The sequence below is a fragment of the Gambusia affinis genome, linkage group LG05 (genome assembly GCF_019740435.1).
Source record: "Gambusia affinis linkage group LG05, SWU_Gaff_1.0, whole genome shotgun sequence".
Taxonomy (NCBI): Eukaryota; Metazoa; Chordata; class Actinopteri; order Cyprinodontiformes; family Poeciliidae; genus Gambusia; species Gambusia affinis.
The window spans coordinates 12,795,391-12,815,169 of NC_057872.1; the positions used below are offsets into that span (position 1 = coordinate 12,795,391).

The 19,779-nt window shown below is 40.3% G+C and overlaps 1 protein-coding gene and 1 long non-coding RNA gene across 4 annotated transcripts; both read left to right on the forward strand.

Moving 5' to 3' along the window:
• The first annotated feature begins 6,072 nt into the window (after window positions 1-6,072).
• LOC122830804 lies at window positions 6,073-8,270 on the forward strand. The gene is made up of 3 exons (XR_006370597.1): window positions 6,073-6,164; window positions 7,770-7,881; window positions 7,975-8,270. It is a non-coding gene; the product is annotated as an uncharacterized LOC122830804 (long non-coding RNA).
• Window positions 8,271-11,356: 3,086 nt separating this feature from the next.
• tent5ba (terminal nucleotidyltransferase 5ba) lies at window positions 11,357-17,690 on the forward strand. 3 transcript variants are annotated; one of them, XM_044116498.1, is made up of 3 exons: window positions 11,397-11,565; window positions 11,706-11,866; window positions 16,117-17,690. In XM_044116498.1, the coding sequence occupies exons 2-3, from the start codon at window positions 11,717-11,719 to the stop codon at window positions 17,143-17,145; spliced, it is 1,179 nt and encodes a 392-aa protein (XP_043972433.1). In that variant the 5' UTR covers window positions 11,397-11,565; window positions 11,706-11,716; the 3' UTR covers window positions 17,146-17,690. The 3 variants fall into 3 exon arrangements, with proteins under 3 accessions (XP_043972431.1, XP_043972433.1, XP_043972434.1); XM_044116499.1 differs by having other exon boundaries at window positions 11,405-11,589; XM_044116496.1 differs by having other exon boundaries at window positions 11,357-11,866.
• Window positions 17,691-19,779: the final 2,089 nt, after the last annotated feature.

A 19,779-nucleotide genomic window follows, 5' to 3' on the forward strand; every position in this document is an offset into this window, starting at 1 on the left:
AATGCAGCCTTTAAAACATGCCAAAGTTCTGCAGCTCTCGCCTCTTGAAGCTGGTGGAAAAATGTGCTCGCGAACCAAAACTCCTGCAGAGTGTGCATGTTCACGCGTGTGACGAGTTTGCTCTGTACTGATCCGCATATTTGTACAATGCCTTTCGTGGAATTTGGTTTTGGGTGTGACCCGGGTGGATCTGATTATCTGTGTGTTTGGGCACGGTGGCTTGTGTCAGCTTCACCTGGGAGCTGTTTGGAGACGGGAGCGGGGTCAGGTCGTTCCATGGTCACCTCTCAAACAATGCAGCTAAAGGAATCTGTGAGCGGTGATCATTAATCCAACCTGGTTCGTTATGACTTTTCTGGCTTTTTATTTCAAATAAAGACCAATTTACCATTTGCGATGCAGAAAGCTGTGGTTTTGATTCCTTGAGAGCCCCCGTTCATAAAAATAGCAGACAAAGGTGAAGAACACTCTGAACTTTTCCACCCTGATGTGTGAAAAGATGTTAGTTTATGTCATATTAATCCCATGGACCAGAGATAAATGAGAGGATGTGGGATGTCGAAGCTCTTGCAACGGAAAGATGTTGATTCTGTGTGGCGAAGTGGAAAAAAAGCTCGCCATGGAAACGTGAATATGTGCCAGGGCACTGGATTAAAGTACCAGGGTACCAACGGAGCAGACTTTATCGCAGCAGCCATTATCAGCAGAGGCTGCATGATTCGGCTCAATTAATCAGAGGGAAATGCTTTGGTTGCTCGTGACATAATTTCCCTCCGTGATAGTAACACTCTCTTATCAACTGAAACATGTTTTCCTTTTACCTGCCTCCGCTTAATATAGACACCTTACTGCAAGCTGCTAAAGTGCAAATTTGATCATGTTGCAAACACAAACCTCAGTGTTTTGCTGGATGATTTTGGACAACATTCCAACAAATGAATATCCAGTTGTGAAGGTGAATATTTTTTCAACTCTTCTGACAGATAACATCTGAGAAGCTCAGCATGCTTTTATGCTTTTGCCCACAAATTTGGTGTTTTGAAGATACACCTTTGGCTACAATTATAGTTGTCAATTTTTGAGGGGAGATCCTCTTTTCCAGAGACTAGAGAGACTCTTCCATCTGAAATTGCTCAAGTTCAGTCAGAATGGATGCAAAACATTTGTGAACATCAATTTTTAATGTCTTGCCACAGATTCTCTATTGGACCTGAGGACTGTTTGCAGTTTTGCACATACTCCCATTTTAAGAAGATGGATTAAACACTGTGTGATCTTGTTTTTAAGCGCACCCTTTCACAAACTGTGTAGTATCTCTCTAATCTGTCTGCTGGTCCTCATCATTCTATTATAGTGAGATTAAATTATGTAGAATTTTATTTTTATTTATTTAATTTTTGTTTTTGATTGTGCTGCTTTCTCAAAAAAAGCTTAGTTTTAAAAAAATCTAAATAATTTTATTTCACAGTAAAATACTTACCTAAAGCAAACTTTTAAATATACCTGTAGTATGATGCATCTTTATTTATTGCAGTAAAAAGATGGAGCAACACATTTTTCCCCATTAATATATAACACTTTTATGCAGAGACACTGCTCCTGATTTACTGTCCTGTGACTTAAACCTCACACTCAGAGAACGGTATTGCTGCCATACTGCCTTCTGAGTCTCTTAAGCGCAAACAGATGATTGCGCAATAAACCACAGGGATCACTGAACCTGATGTACGTGGTCATGGCCCAGTTTTGTAATGACAATAAAGTCAGAGGGATGAAAAGGTCAGGCACATAGATAGCGGATGCTGAGTCACTGAAAAGGCATGACCATAAACATATTTCTGACATGCCTGAGCAACACAGGCCAGTTTGGCTTTAAGGAATGAAGCCGCAACGCTTATTACGATTGACGTTCTGTTATTCGAACAACAAAGAGAGCACGACGCAAAATTGACTCGTGGAGACAGGTAGTAAATTGGGCAGCAGTTAGACGAAGTATTTCGTTTGTCTCAAATATGAAGCACGTTTCTCCACTGTAACTCAGAAAGACTTTTGACCACATGTGCAGCATTTACTCCTGTCTGCTTTCAGTTACAACACACATAAATCTCCCCCTTTCATCCCAAAAGCCCCACAGGTCTTTCAAAATCAGGGCAAACGAGCCAAGTTTGTTTTCATTTAGACACCTATTTTATCAATATCCATAAACGTTTATTAGTCTGGTACATTTGTTCTTCCTCCGGTAGTAAAAAAAAAAAAAAAAAAAAAGCGGAATAAAGAAAATCGGGTTGCTTTTGAAATACGCAGCCGGGACTTCGTGACCTGAAGCATGGTGAGGATTACTTCCAGGTGAGGTCTGGATGGCGATCCAAAGAGGGTGCTGTCGGCGGGATTTTTATGAACAGAGTTTGACCCGGCAGATGTGTTAGATAACGCCGCTGTTTCAGATGTCAGGCGCTTTCGCTTAGACCAGTTATGTTGCATTCCATAAGTGTCCAAATAGCTGACACAATTGCTGTCTGGCAATTGTGTCAGCTTTTCTCTCACACCATCTAAAGTTGAAGAAAACGGTCAGCTCCTGGAAAGATATGGCAATAGGGGTTTCTGGGAATAATAATAAAAAAATCAGGTCTTGCTGCTAAGTAGGCCTGCCTCTTCAATTCCTGGTAAATGCTCCAGGAAGTGAACAAAGGCGAAACTCATCTGAAATAAAATGTCCTCAGCAGGCAAATGTGTGTGACACCGGAGAAAATGGAGAACATGAAAATGTTTATTTTGTGTGTCTGGTTGGATTTGTTATTTCAGTGACATCTGCACGTTGTAGGCAACTCGGCTCACATCTTCACACTTACGTTTTGGTTCGCAGCACAATCACATCGTTTGTCGTGTCTCACAAAAGTATTCATGCAAACCTTATTGCGTTCCAGCCAAAAAACGTATAGGTGTTTGCAGTGATGCTGGAAGAAAATCCTTTAGAGATTTTACAAATCAGATTGGAGAGACGGGGAGGTTCCCTAAAGGCAGAAGTCATATCTCTGGTGTAAATTTCCTCGCCTGTACCCACCCACTGGAGACTGCTGAGACGTCCCCGGCGGACATTAAATTTCTAGATGCTAAATGCTTCCGGTCAGAGAGTGGCACTAAACACAGCAGACAAAGAAAGCGGCAGATCAGATTACAAGCAGGAGAAGAAAAAACAAGAAGGAAACTTGTTTTAAGTAACACTGAAAGGAGAGATGTGCTGTTTTCACACTGTGGATTATTTATCTCTCAAGTACGAGGCTGCAAAAATTGCAACAGCACAATGTGACAAATAATCGTATCCTTCCTTTTCAGTTCTTTTGTTCTTCTCCTCTGTGTAGACTTTACAGAGACTGCATTGCTATCATTATCTCCACTTAAGTGGCTACAGAGAGAACTGTATGACATCTGAGTGTAACTGCATAAATAGTGGCTCATGCTCGCAGCTCCAGATGGAACAAAAGATGGTTGCAAAATGTTGATAAAAAAACAAACAAAAAACCCCCCCCAAAAAACATCCTGCACTTTCCAAATCTGTACCTAGGGGTTAGGGTTAAGTACCCCCCTAAATGTACTTCATTTAGGGGTATCAAGGTAAGGTATGCGGCACAATCCTTTCAGATTTTTATTGGTTAAAAAAAACAACAACTTGAAAACCACGTTTTCCTTTTACTCTACAGTTCTGATGTTGGCCTGTCACATGAAATCCCAATTAAGTAACAGCGAAACGCGAGAAGAGTCGAAGCAACACGAATCCCTTTCCCAAGACACTCCACCGTGAGGTTTCTTTTTCTGTTTCTTGGTAAATTGTGTTTCAAAGAGACAGTATTTATTTTTACTTTAAATGTGTTCAGGAGGGAGTGTTGCACATCTGCTGGTGTGGATTTAGAGCCAACATGATTTAAGCCCCAGACATACAGAAGAAGGCCTGGGTATTTTATTACCAGGCCTAAACAAACGCCTCCTTACATACAGGCTCCGCTATAGGTAGGGAGCAAGTCACATGTATGGGTATATTCCAGACACGTGAACGATGGGATTTGTGACGGAAACAATTCTCCGTTTAAAGTCATCAGATTATGCACCAAGCAAGCCGTAAAGGCATGTCTGTAAGGTTTTTATAGTTTATTTAAACATTCCAGATGAACAAGTTTTTGTAGCTACACCCGTTCAGATTGTAAAGCGAGACAAGCCTTACATAATACATAGTCTATATTTGACCACTGAGCTCCAGAGAACTCCAGCTATGCAACAACCGCCCCTCTTCTAGGTTACTGGGGGGGTTGGAGACCAGTAGAGCTCACATGGATATATGCAAGAAGGAACTGAGGTCCTTTACTAAAAATACTCTCAAATCCAAATGGGGGCAGTTGACCATACAGCCCCTAGCAAAAGTATTCATATCCCTTTGGCTTGGATTTCATGTGATAGACTAATACAAAGTAGTGTATGACTGTGAAGTGGAATGAAAGGAATGCCTGGGTTTCAACATATTTTAAAAATATGTTTGGTAAGAGTGTGTGATGCCTGTGTACCCGCTCCCTCGAGTCAACACTTCTCTAAACCACTTTTCAGTGCAATAACAACTGCAGGTCTTTTAGCTTATTTATGCATAGACAGTTATATTTTGGACGATCTCCTTTGTAGGATAGCTCCAGTTCAGTCAGAGCTGAACGTTGACTGGGCCGGTCTAACACGTGAATATCCTTTGCTTCAGGTTTGACCTGCCTTCACCGCATCCACCTTCCTGACACGTCTGAAAAGGTTCCCAAAACGTGGATAATAAAAGCCTCACCGCATCATTATGGTGGTGAGGATGGTGTTTTTAGGGTAACTGGACTTCTTGTCATTTTCTTCCTCCTTTTGGCTTTTGTTTTGCCAGTCATCCATAAAGGCAGGAATTATGGAACGAGTCAAAAATATTTGTCCCATCTGAGCTAGAAATTCTTTCGTCTCCTCCAGACTGTCAGCTTTGGTCGACAACCCTTTTAGTTTGATAAAAAGGGACAGTTCATTTTTATTTATTTATTTTATTTTTGGGAACCTTGCATCCCTTCACTTCCACTTCGCATTTAACTGGTTACTGCTGGCTGATATATTACATAAGATCCCACTAAAATAAGAGGCAGTTTGTGGCTGTAATGTGATAAAGTGTACTTTTGCAAGCCACTGTATTTATAACTCCAGGTTTTATCAGTTAAGATACTGGCATCGGGGTTATTATCTCAACAACCAGGCAACAGGAGTTGTTTTCTTTAATCTACTTCAGCAATCGCCAACCACCAAATTTGCCAGCTTTTAGCTCAATTTATTACTTAAAACTTGTTTGACGGTGCCGTTGCGGGCGTTCACACAGGTTGCAACGCTTCTACGCAATGATAACACTTGAGTCTGTGCCATATTTTGGTGTTTTTATGTTTTTCTGCATCTCCCTTATCTCTGCTCCAAAGCACTCTTGTAATAAATCAAGCAGGAAGAGACTGGAGTCTGACGTCAGCAGTACGACTGCTTGCGTAATCTTGGCCCTCAAGTCCCATAGATTTGTCATATGGAGCAATCCGGCAAAGTAAACAGACTCTTATCGCGCTCTTATTCTCTCTATGGATGGTAGGATCCATGATGTCCAGCCTGAAGGCTCCACTCAGCACTGCGTCTGCCATGTTGGGCAGTCAGAGTTGAAAACAATAGAGATTCAGATCAACTCGAATCAACAAATACCAGTTGCTACGTTTGTATTTCAGCCATTCAAAAGCTTCACATGATGCACTATATCGAAAGCAAACACTCAGTTGCCTTCAGTAACATGTCCGTTGGTGTCAAAATGCGAGGGAGGGGGAAAAAAAAGAAGTCTTCTTTGGGGAATAATTCACTGAAATTGCAGTAAAGTTGACAGACGGGTAAGAAAATTACCTCCACAACTCATCCAGTGTGACAAACGGAGTGGTATCACAATTCATCACGGTGACACCTAAGCGCTCATTGTTTGTCAGTATGACGTCTGCTCGTGTCTGTGCGGCTGACAGAAGACTGCTCCGCTGCACTGCTGCACTTCCTCTTGCTGCTCATGAGTAGAGAAATGCAACACTAATGTTTGCTGTTTTACTTTTTTTTTAACTAACTAGGAGGAAGAACACCGGTTTATTCAGGTAATTTAATACTATTTACCAGAGATTGACGTCTTAAATTTGTTTGCTCACGGGCATCTCCGGTAAGAAAGTTGGTTTAATGTACAGTTTATTGAAGGTGTGTTTAAATACGGGCTTCCTCACCGCACCTACAAGGCTCACAGTCTTAGTTATTCTAGTTCCGCCAGGATGTCGACCTCAGGGATAAACAGAGCATCCAGCAGATTGCAGTACCTGCTTAAATGGAGGAACGTGGGGGGCGATAAAGGATAGTGCAGGATTTCAAAGATGAGGTTTTGTTCCAAGGTTTCAAGTCGTCCATTTCTGAGATTAATTGCTCACAGAGACTGAGGACAAAAAGGCCCCAAGATCCAAAGGATAAATGGCCTGAACTAGTGTTTTATCTAGTCTAGAGGACTTCAAAGGGGTAATTATTCACCCATTCATGCACAAATTCATGCACCGATGGTGGTATGCTACACCATAGCCAGAGCAGACAAGGTGAGTGAAGTGCCTTGCTCAAGGACTAAAAAACTGAGTTGAGCTGAATGGGGCTTTGAGCCAGCAACCCACTGATTAAGGGACAAACTTCTGCCTCCTGAGCACCCAAACAGACTTTTACAGTACCAAAACGAGGTTACATTTTGTGACACAACCTTAGTCAAAAATAAAGAAAACTCCCAAAATTGTGTATTTCTTTCATGATAAAAACTAATATAGTTTTTTGAAGATCAGGATTTAAAAAAAACAAAACAATCAGATTACAACAACAAGCAGATTACCGCCGTGGGCTTTTCATTTTGTTAAAATCTAGATTTGGCCTTTCTGGGCGCTAAAGCTAACAGCTAATCCAAACCTTCTTTAAACAACTCCAACTCAAAAACATCCCAGCAGGTAATGAATGACTGTTTTCTTAACCTTTAAACTATTGTCACGTGGTAGTTTTCACTCAGAGGTCCATAACTATTTATACAGGAAATCGAAGCAGAAGTCGGCGCTCCACCAATAATCTTTCTTTGAGAAAGTCTTATGACTGCAAACACGGAAGAGAAATGAGTAAAATAAATTCAGTGTGGTGTAAAAATCATTTCATTTAGACCAATGTTTCTAAGTTTCTATGCTGTCTTATTTTTCTATTTGACACTTACTCTGATCAGAAGTGTTATGCATGTTCCTTCCTCAGTACACGTTTGGGAAGATCCCAGGGGGAGGAACACTGGCTCCTAACCTCCCTTTCCTGTGTAAATAACCATCCAGTAAAATTGTGATTATGAATGAAAAGTTTTGTAAAACAGAGTTGTGATGTACAGTGTGACGTCTGCTCGTGTCTGTCACACCTTCTAATTGAACTCAATCGGAAGGTGTGTCCAAACCTTTGGTCTGTACTGTATTTGGCACTAGAGTGGGTTCACAATAATAGAAACCCACTTTGGTCGTGGCCCCTCGGAAACCAGCTGTCAGCTTCAGCTTTTAATCTGGATTTACATTAGATGAACGAGCCAAGAGAGTTATACACAAAATGCTCTTAGCGTTTCAACAGTACGTCACTTTAAACTCTAAAATATAAACATGAACCATTATTCTTTTTTTGCCAATTGAATAAACGTTTTGCCTCTACATCAACAGCGCTCCATCTTACATGAAGCTGTGAGGGAACGTGAGAATGTAAAAGGGGCTGATATTTATCTACCACCCCCACCACCAACGTTTTTCCAAAACTTTTCTCATCCCTGTTCAGGTAAGAGACGGTTCTTCTCCCAGATTGCACGAGTACCGCAAGGGTGGTTATTTATAGTCGCATGACGCATGATGTGTCTCGTGTGCTCGGCAGGACCTTCGGCTGGAGACGCCGCTTCCTGGCTCTTCAACTGCCGTGGATGTTGTTGCCACAGAAACAGCACAGTGTTGACATCACAGTGCTTCAAGTGATCTGCTGTGGAGACCAAAAAGCCGAAGCCAGATCACCACCCGACTCCTCGGAGATTTGCGAGAAGCTGTTGGCCTCCAGCTCTGGACACAAGCTGAAACATGCATGAAACACAGAAGATAAAAAAAATAATAATAAAGCATACACCCACACACCCACACACACATATGCTTACACCCTTGTGTTTTGGAGAGAAGATAATGACGTGAACTGAACTGGCGCATGTGCTTGTATCTGTTTAATGGCTGCATTGCTGAAACAACATGGGATGAACTTCGGTCTGTTGTAAACATTTTACAGGTGTGTAAACATGCAGTGTGGAAATGTATGATGAGCTGATGGGGGTGGGGAGGGGGGAATGGGGGGACATTTTTAATTATTACCTTAAAAAGGGGACATTTTCCACCTCTGCTGTTTGCTGGAATAAACAGAAATAATCCAAAGGCCCATCTCATCACGGAGGGAGTAATGTCTGCTATTGTGAGTAATGTCTATGATTGGGTCAGGTCCATCATTATGAGGCATTTAGAGTATTAAAGCCCATAATAGGCTCAGTTTAAGATGAGATGAGGTGTAAAGACAAAGGCAGGTCTGACCGCAGTCCAGTCATAGAAGACCAGAGACTCTGGACACTCAAGAAACGTGCAGACTGCCCGCCTCAAACCAGTGCCGCACTGGGAGAAAAGCTCACAAACGTTCTGTTTTCACTCCAGGAATGTCTTCGTAAGGGCACCAAAACAAATAAAATGCAACCTGCTGCACAGATAAAGAGACAGAGAGGAGAAAACCGAGAGTTCAACGAGAGGTTATCTGATTGCAACCAACGCAGAGCAAATAAAATTAGCAAGCGTTTGTGCTGAAGTTTGGTTTGATGAATGGACACATCAAAGTCTAAAAGGTCACAGGTTTCTACTGTACCTGTTAAACTAACAACACATTTTTACAGGACAAATACTCCACAGCGGATTATCGACTTCACAAAAATTGTGACGACTGATTTCCACGTGTTTGGTGGAGTCAGTTTTAGACTTCAGGTGGATTTTAACCAACATGCTACAAACAGAACATCTGAAGACGTTTTGCATCTGCTATGCGCTCTATAGCCAATGAGATAAACTGGCTACAAGAAGGTTTAAAGTGAGCTTCGTGGGCGTGCTGTGGTGGCGTAGGGGATGGCGCGACCCACATTTGGAGGCCTTCAGTCCTCGACGCGGTGGTCGTGGGTTTGATTCCCGGACCCGGCCGATGTTTGCCGCATGTCTTCCCCTCTCTCCTTCCTGTCAGCCTACTTTTGAATAAGGGACACTAGAGCCCACAAAAGACCCCCTGGAGGGGGAAAAAAAAAGTGAGCTTCGTCAAGGATGCATCATGTTTTGAGTCTGTCAGCTCTCACTACAGCTTCAATTCCGGGTCTGGTCCATTAACTCTTCATGTGCTGATTTTCCATCCACCGTCGCTCTAATGTCACAAAAAAAGATAATGAAAAGCATACAATACAAAATAAAATTTATGAATTAAATTACTCATATGACAATGAAGACATGCAAATCTTCCCAAGGAGATGGGAGATGTACGCTGAGCCTCATGACAGGTAAGAAAGAGCATTGAAACAAAAAAGACAATAAGAACGTATCCATTCATGCATTACTTTTCTCTTTTACTAAATGGGTGAAGAAGGGAAACTCAAACAAACCTCTCGCCAGCAGCGCTCTTCAGCTCACTCTGGGGATTTTAGTTGGACACAAATCTGAGTTTATGATATATTTTAATGTAAAAACTGCTGGATCCTTTCAGTGTGGAGTAAAATCCAGATCCATTCAGACATTTGGCATGAAAAAGTGAAGCTTAGAGTAACTGTACCAAAGTTAGGTAAGACCAGTCTCAAAAACTTAACAGTGTTTAATTAAATTTTGAACCATTGTCACTTTCAGTAAGCAGTTATTCAAACAAAAGCTGATAATTATTTGCGTGTTAAACTCAAATCCTCCAGTTCTTTTGTTAATCATTTTTGGCTTCTCTGTAAATGACCGTCCTATACAAAATATAACAGCATCTCCATAAACTGCTCAACTTTTCAAGCACTTTCAAGACAGTAGATGTTTGCTTTTGACCTTTTCTTATTCACTGTTTTCTTCAGCCTCTTCAACCAACTTGATCTAGATTTGAAAATATACGAACTGCCTCTAATTTTTATTTCTGTTTTTTAACAGAACCTCATTTCCAAAAATCCCAAATGATCTCTTTAATGTGGCTTCCCTTACAATAAGCAGAAGCAGAGTTTGTATTTGCCGCAGGGTCGGCATGTGGCATCATTAGATTTGTGGCTGCAGAAGGTCCCATCCTGACGTCAATTCTCCCACGACAGCAGCGGTCGTACATCATACGCGCAAATAACTTCAACGTTGAATGTTCTGTTAACAGAGCCACAGCTTAAGGCCAAAATAACAATGTCAGCTGCTTGTGTATGAGTTTCAAGAGCATTTTATGCATACTGTAACTGTTCATGAGTAGAGAAGTAAAGAAAAAATTAGAATCACAGATTTTATTGTGATTCTGATTCTGTTGGATTTCCATATCATTCAACATAAAAAGTCCTATTGCTTGACAGCCCAAACATCTGGGGTTATCCCATCTGAATTAATCTTAAAATAAAATCATCTTTATTTTTTGAAGTACATTTTTGACTCAGCGACATTGTTTTTTTTGTTGTTTTTTTTTCTCCAGGGTTTTGTAAGCTGTTGCTCATTAGGCTTCACATTTTGGCCATAATTTAAACAAACTTTAAAATGTTATTTTTTTTTTCATTGTATTTGATAGGCAGAAAGAAGGAGAAACAACACAAACCTGTCTACAGCAAGTAAATTATTAACCGTTTACGCTTCACTCAGTGTATAAATTAAATAATGAATTTGAGTCACTAATTAGCTGTAAAGCAAGTTCTTTTCAAGTAACAGAATGCAAAAATGTTTCATCATGGAGCATGTGAATCCCCCCCACATCCCCCTTAAAACTTGCTCAGGGCCTCAAATAACTTTGGGCTGCCTCTGCTCCAAGCAGCTGCAGTCTTTTCCCAGTTCTTACTTTTTTTTATCAGACTCAGTCAGACTCGGGCTCAGCTGTAGTTCCTCGGGATCCCTGATGATCGGAGGGGAAAATTGTGCCAAGATGCAACTGCTGCATAGCGGAGGAGGAGGAGCAGAAGGCTGTCACCGAGCGTCAGATGGAGGGTGTTCCCTGCATGCAGGACGTCCATAATCAATGACCAAACGCAGCAGCCAATCACTGCGGCCCATGCTAATAAGGAGGCTCTCTAAGCCTCCAGGACCTTCCTTATGAATCGGCGCTTTGCACACTGACCGGATTTCAGCGGCACACAGGGCAAGAGGAAGCTGCTGATCTCTGTCAACCCTAAAACTTTCTTTCTTCCCACCGCCTCCAGTTTTGAACCAGACCTGCTCCTGCCGCTGACCCCGAGAGGAATACGCGGTGATCTAGGTGATTTTGGAAGAAGATTCTCTGGTTGTTAATTGTTTTTTTATTTTTTTTTATTTATATATATAGATATATATATATATATTTTCCACCCATTTTTTGTTTTTGTTTGTTTTTCATTTACGTCGGGGGGAAAAAAAAAGTTGGGACTGAAATGTCTGGAGCTTTGGATCAGACTCGGAGGTTCTGTGTGTTGTCGTGGGATCAGGTGCAGCGTTTGGACTCGATCCTCGGGGAGGCTGTCCCCATCCACGGCCGAGGAAACTTCCCCACTCTGTCCGTGCAACCCCGACAGATCGTCCAGGTATGGTAATCCGACACTCCCATCTCTCTTTTTACATGTAATTTTAATGTCTAACAGAGGCAATATGAAGATCTCTTTAGTTAAGTTTACAAACAACTATTTTAGCCCACTAAAAAAAAAAAAAAAAAAAAAAAAATCAAAAACAAAACACATAATCTATTATGTAGAATCAGCCTGCGAACTGATCATACTTGGCTGGAGCTTCAAATGTAAATGAACAATTTATTGTAACTTAATTATTCCCTTTGAAAGTCCTCAACGACCTGGTGGTCTTTTATCACTCTTAGACACACTCAGAACTTAATTTTCTCTCTCTTTACTCTTCGTCATCTCTAGATCATCCTCAATTTCAGTTAATTTAATTTAATAGAGCTTCATTAACTTTGTTCCATGAGAATGAGTAAAATCCTCAATAAATGTATTAAGTTTATGGAGCCAGTATTTACATATTCTCTCTGTAAATGTCATTTGTATGACCTATATAATCTAGAACAGTGTGGTCAGATCATGTTTCGCCTCCCCTGATACTTAGGTTTGCGTTTAGCTGGAAAAGAAACTGCAGAGTTAGAATTTCAAAATGAACGGGTGGTTGTTACAGGATACCGTCTCCCCCCACCCCTTTCATTTTTCCATCTCATTTTGCATTTTGATATAGTCAAGATGAGCCCAAGAACTTTGTGAAGCCCAGAGGTCCGTGCCTGTGGTTGTGGAAAGATGAATGGTCCATTGAAGAACGTGGGGAGGCTTAAATGGGGGGTTTGATTTCCAAGTGTGGGGACTCCTGTGTTTGCTCTGGATTTGTGGAATCCCTGTATAATTTAGTTTTTGTTTTTTTTCCTTTCTCGAATATACCATCTGGTGTATATATCAATTTAAACGAAGACTGAACGCTGATGACTGGTTTCGGTGCGAGTTTTATCAGTCATGATGATGTGCTGCTCCAGTTCCTCTGACATAACAGGGAACAACATGAATGGATGCAGGGACCTTTGACCGACTGCAGTGGCACTGCTATAACATCAACTTCACCATCATAAACCTGCATTTTCTCCCTATTTTAGACTTTTTTTCTAAATACACTTTCTGACTTTTTTCTTTCTTTCTTTTTCCAAGTTAATTGTGTTTGGTAAGTTTTCAGTCATTTATGCTTCACAGCGCGCGTTTCTGATCATTAGCAGGCATGTATTCAAGTCGAAACAAGTTTTGTTTTTCAGTATTTCACCTATTGATTATTGATCAAAGGCAGAATTGACCGATTCCAATCCCTGCTAAACTCAGAAGTTCATCTCTGACTTGTAAAACAAGAGGCTTTGTCTTCCACATTTTAGATGTGTCCCTTTTCCAACATATCCGAAATGGCTGAATTATCTCTGCGATATGCCATTAAGTTGTTCATTATCCTGGTGTCGAAAACCAATGCACTCAAGATGCCACAGGCCAAGAGCCTCACAAAAATACATGCATATTTCTGCATTCAAAAATGTATATAATGAGAGCATCAATAAATTCTGCACTCCTGGCATCACCTGATTGAACAAAAGAGTGGAAAATGAGTTCAAACAGCATATCAACCTAATATGATGGATTAATTATTATTATTACCATTATTATTAGTGTTAATCTTTTTATATCCTATCATAGCAAAATATTCAAGTTGTAATTGAATCCAACAGAAAATGATGAAATTACAGGATTGTTCCTATCAAAACAAAAGTTCTTCATCTTGATCTGACGTTTACTACCCTCACAAACAATTGATCAGTGTGTTTAATGACAACAAATTTAGACTTTTTTACTTTTTGAACACTTGATAAGTAAGAAAAATAAAATAGAATTTTTTTCAATTATATGACTTGCCACACAAATCCACTTCACTTTCACACTTTTTATTTTTTAACTAGAGAGCTTGAGCCCTGGAGTATTCTAAATTTTAGCCACGAAGTTAATACCGCTACTTGAACTACTCTGGGTGGGTTAATCACATATCTGAATCCAAGCATCTCTGAGAGGTGAGTTGCTAACTGGAGGATCGCTTGGACGAGATTAGAGCTTGAAGTTCTGAAAAAGAGAAAAAGAAAACCCTTTTTCATTGCCTCTGACTGGAGTTTGGATCCAGTTCATTCTGCTTTATGGCTGAAAGACTGTAAGCATCTCACTGGCAAATTGCTACTGTCGCAATTTTTGTCTTACTCCTTATCCTGCACCAGGGGGGTTGCTCCTTCTTTAAAACGTGTTTGTCTCTAGGCTGACCCAGTGTGTAAAAATAGAGCTATCATGTTATCTGATCACCATGGGAGAGAGCGTTAACACACGCTAATCTGACAGGCCAGTTCCGTGGGGGATTGAGGATTGCGTGTGAGCATGCAGTAGCTAATTTGTGCTGCTGGTGTTTATTTCTTCATGGTTTTGTTTGCCCAGCAGAACCGCAGTCTGACATGTCCAGTCAGTGATGCAAGGGGTGTTAGTACAAGCATCAAGATAAACCTCTGATCCCTCCTACCAATGCAGAACGGAAGCTGATGCCTTTTAACTTGAAACCTAAACTAGATTATTGCAGTTTAAGCACATAATCTGAACGCACCCTTATTACTGTTTTCAAAGCAGCGATGTCGGTTGACTGTTGCTTCTGCTCAGAGACGAACAAATTGCAGGATGACCAGCGCGTGTCCCGATGCTCCCTTTTGGTGGCAGGTTAGGTTTGTAAATCTTATCTGTGTGACTTTGATAAGGCAGTTTGACCCGGGTGGACGTAGCCCTGGAGACATTCCATCCCTATGTTGTTTTTTTTTTTTTTTTTGCAGCACTTCAGTTTGATTCAGACTGAGGTTGAGGGCAATGAGGTGGACTTTTGTGAGCAGGGGTATTGATCTTGCCTTCACAATTTATTGATTTCCTCTAGGTTGCTGTGAGGGTTACTTAAACAAGTCTTTTCAGATGCTTGCTATACAACTGTAGTGGAGTTTCACTTGATATTCCTCCAGGTTTTGGCCGATAGAGATTCACCGATCCAGCTGCTCCTGGCTGGCTGATGACGATTTCTGGTTTTCTTTGGACCGATTCCAAAAAGATTTTCTTGTCTTTTCTTTTTTTTTTTTTTATGCAACAGATTAAGGATTTTGTAAACAATTTGTAGTTATGAATCCATCTCTAATTCACTTTGAGTTTAGTAGAAAAATTTATAAATTTTAAAGCAAAACTTGTGATGAATCCATAGACCAAAAATAGTGTAAGTTGTTAGTTTTGATAGATTTAATTAACATGAGGCGGTAAAAAACATATTTTTCAGCATCAGGCCTGCCAAACTGAGCCAGTCAAGATTCAGCTTTCTGGTTAATATCTGTGGCCAATTGACTGATGATTCTCCAGACATATGACCGCATCTGATATTGAAGTCTCATAAATTGTTGACCATCTTCCAGAGCAGAGGGATTGTGATGTCATCTGGAGAGAGCCTTCTATATTATGCCATTATATAATTTTGATAAGATGTATTGACTTTATTGCCCTTTCTATTGTTTACATCATAAGCCAGCTGCAAGAATGCACTTTGTCTCGGTAGAGTTGTGGTTTACATTTCAATAAACTGAAAAACTGTTTTGAGGTTGGCATAACAGTCTTGTGTTAGTAATTAATTGTCCTCTGATAATAAAGATAATGTTGAGTTAATGATTATAAACTAAAAAAAACCTGAAATGACTAGTGTTTCCTGAAGAAGTTAATAAATGCTAAATTTATGTTTCTAAATGTGACTGAATACAATTATTATGTTAACTGCGCAGTCCATAAATCAGAGGTTAAAAGTGAGACAGAATGAAACAGAATTAAACATCGCGACTTTTCTGTACTCCGTTTAGCCTTCCTGTTATCTGACAAAAGTCTTGCTCTCTCTTACTGTCCTGCAGCTTAAACAAACCACATCTCTTTATATTAACATGCTATTGGATTAACATTCAAATTCCTTCTTAAAAATCAGCTTTCGTTTTCACTTGACAGTTTTTATGCACACTATTGACCATGACAATGACTAACTTTGACTTTGTCATCAAAATAAGGGCCACAATATTTTGTGAACTTAAAATGAGTGAGAACACAGTATAATCTGGTTCTGTTCTTGTACTTCACACAACAAATGAAAATGTGTTTACAATTTTTTCTTGGCCTAAATCCTTTGTTTTCTTTAAGTAATGTTTTTTTTAAAAGGAATGATATATTTGGCAAAGGTTTACTCATCGTGTGTTGTTTTTGTCCAGGTGGTGCGAGCAAGGCTCGAGGAGAGAGGAGTGTGTGTGAAGGACGTGAGGTTGAACGGCTCAGCGGCCAGCCACGTGCTCCATCAGGAAAACGGCCTTGGCTACAAGGACCTCGACCTGATCTTCGGGGTGTCGCTAAAGGATGACCAGGCCTTCCGCCTGGTGAAAGACGTCGTCCTGGACTGCCTGTTGGACTTCTTGCCGGCCGGGGTCTCTAAGGAGCGCATCACGGCGCTGACCCTCAAGGAGGCTTATGTGCAAAAACTGGTAAAAGTGTGCAATGACACGGACCGCTGGAGCCTTATCTCGCTGTCCAACAACACAGGCAAGAACGTGGAGCTTAAGTTTGTGGACTCTTTGAGGCGGCAGTTTGAATTCAGCGTGGATTCCTTCCAGATTTGTCTGGACTCTCTGCTTCTGTTTGACCGGTGCTCGGAGACCCCCATGTCGGAGAGCTTTCACCCCACCGTGATCGGGGAGAGCGTGTACGGCAACTTCCAGGAAGCTATGGACCATCTGTGTCAGAGGACCATAGCGACGCGAAGCCCCGAGGAAATCAGGGGCGGTGGCTTGCTGAAGTACTGCCACCTGCTGGTGAGGGGCTTCACGCCCTCCTCCGAAGCAGACATGAAGCAGATGCAGCGCTACATGTGCTCCCGCTTTTTCATTGACTTTCCCGACATAGGCGAGCAGCAGAGGAAGCTGGAGGCCTACCTGCAGAACCACTTTGCCGGCATGGAGCACAAACGCTATGAGTGCCTGATGACTCTGCACCACGTTGTGAACGAGAGCACTGTGTGTCTAATGAGCCACGAGCGGCGTCAGACGCTCAGCCTCATCTCCATGCTGGCGCTGAAGGTCCTTGCCGAACAGAACGCCATCCCGACTGTGACGAACGTCACGTGTTACTACCAGCCGGCACCTTACGTGCAGGACATCAACTTCAGCAATTATTACATTGCACATGTGCAAGCGCCGCAGATCACGCACTGTAGTAATTCGTATCAGACATGGCTGCCCTGTAGCTGAGCCCCTCTGTCTCCATCATCACCGCGTCAAAGGAACAGGGAAACGAAATCTTGGTTTGCCAAATGTGACTTGATTCAAACAATCCTGTACTGCTGGATGTCTGATTGAGCTGACAAATAATTTCTCCTCACGTTTTTTTTTTTGTTTTGTTTTTTTTTTGTTTGTTTTTTCAGATGCAAAAACATCTGTAAGATTGCTGGTCATTTCTGAGATGTAGCTTTAATATCATATTTAAATATATATATAAAAAAAACAACAAGTCTTTTAATGTTTCAGAAATACATGTTTTGATGGAATGAAACATTGATGCTGGTGTTATTTTCTTACAATTTTGAGAAGAGAAAAAAAAGCAATTATTTACTGGACCAAAGATGTATTTTTTGTTCTGAATTAAGCGATGCTTTAATTCCTAGTGCCTAAAAAGAACCACAAAATGTTTGAAAACATTTGTAAAGTGACAACTGTGAATTCAGTGTTTTCTAGATTCTGTCTCTTTTCAGAAACAAAAGCATTCATTTTTGTGAGAATAAAAAAAGGAAAACCCAGATTCTCTTTTGCATTGTGGTCATTTTATGTTTGTCCTATAATGATTGACATTTCAGTCGGTGGGTTTATGGTCGTAATTGGTTTACAGTGTGTTATCTGATCTACCTCAGATGCTTCTTCACCATTCTCAATAAAGTATTATATTATATTAAGGGATACCAAGTTTTTTTTACACAAAAAAATATATTTTTGTCATAGTGATCCCATCGTTTAAAGTCCCTTTGTGGACATGTTGGAGAAAAAAATTGCTGAAGTGACAAAGATTTTTTTTAACTGCACACAGCCCTTCCCCCACCTGTTGCCACTCTGCTGGATGAAAGAGGAATTCTATGCTTTTCCTTTACTTTAAAGAAAGAGAGTTTGTGAAAAACATCAAGTCACAACATGGAGGTTAACATAACTCCACAAATCACTCTTAATAAAGAGATAATTCAGCATTTTTGAAGTAGGGTTTTATTAAAAGGGAGGCAGTTATTTTTACCTCCAACAAATAACTAGTAGTATAAACACCATAAGTCCTGATTAATTGGTCCTGAAGAATGCAGTTACCAGCTAGTCTGAGAGAAACCAAAACCAAATTCGACTTTTACCTCCTCAAAACACAGAAGTCTCAAAACTGATAAGTAGTTCATGTGAGCAGCATCGTTTAGTCTTTAAACCATTGCCTGGCATAGAAGTAATGGGAAGCAAAATGCAAGATTATTGCGCCAACTTAAACCAAAGGTCACCAACTTATACTATCTAAAGAGTCACTGTTGTTCTCTCTCTGATCAAATAACATTTAATTGTTCTGAGGTTAAAATAAAGCTTTATTCAAGAAAATAAAACCATTTTCTTGAATGACATTTACCATAATTACAAATAAGGAAAATAAATTATGTAATTTGTCTCTTAGTCAAGAAAAAAATTATAATTCTGAAATCATTAGTGTCATCTTATTGTGAAACTTTAGATACAGCATTAAAACACAGATAAAAAATATATAAAAAAGCTTAAATCTCTTCTTTTCACCTTATATTTAAATACAAGACTTAGCTCAAGATCACTTTGGACAAAAGTTATGAAGAGCCATATGCAATTTCAGAGCCAAAGGCTAAAGTGTTCTGGTTTAGGACTTAATATCATTGCATTGTTTTTTATTTTCTATTTTCACTTTGCATTGAGGTTCTTTTAGACAGCTATTTTTTCACTGGTTCCCCTCTCAGCCCATGTTTCAGTCAGGAAGATAATTGGTTGAACACTGCCTCAAACATCCACTTTCTTGTGCAAATAGCCATAATCTTCTGCATAGGCAAAAACTGGTAATTGTGGTTTAATTGTTCATTAAATCGGTATTGAATTAGCCACTGTGATGTTTTGAGAATAGAGTTGTTTTAGGATGGAAGAACCCTGCTTTGTCTTGCCTTTTTGATTTGCTGTTAGCTTTAGCGTCCTGGTCTGGCTAATCTGAGTTGCCAAGAAAGTTTTGAAGGTAAAACTATCTTAAAGAGCAACATACGTGCCTGCAATTTATCTAGCTAATATCTTGACATCCTCATTTTACTCAATATAAACATCGCAGGAGAAAAAAAGCACAACTCCTTTTTTTCTATATCTTTAGCAAAAACGTTTTTTAGTTTTATTCTCGCATTTCTATATTTTTAATTGAGTTTTTTCTTAATTATCAGGTAACCATAATATTCCCACAGTACTTTTCATGCTGTGGGAATCTCATTCTGATCCATGCCTACTTGTCATTTGTCCTTAATAAATTCCTCTTTTCATGAAATGTGAGAAGTCTCGACTTTAAACCAGAGACTCCATCTCCATAGCTCCATCTTTATTTGTTTGTTCTGTACCGTCCTGATGAATGGGTTCCTGTTTGTCGTAGTGGCAACAAGCTGCTTCATTTCCACTAACCCGGCCCATTGAAAACCATCGACTGATATGCGGAGTGAGTTGCGTTTGTTAAACTGGAGCTGAGGATCCATTACAATCTGAGGACATGAACTATAAGGAGGCTTTTCTAAAGCACAATGGCTTCTCTCTCCTCTGTGATAGCAAACCTTTTTAACAAAGGCTGGCTTGTTCTCAATCCATGTTACCACT

Coding starts and splice junctions, on each gene's coding strand:
- tent5ba (XM_044116496.1), top strand. CDS start 11,717: ATGTCTGGAGCTTTGGATCAGACTCGGAGGTTCTGTGTGTTGTCGTGG. Junction 11,867..16,116: donor AACCCCGACAGATCGTCCAG/GTATGGTAATCC, acceptor GTTTTTGTCCAG/GTGGTGCGAGCAAGGCTCGA.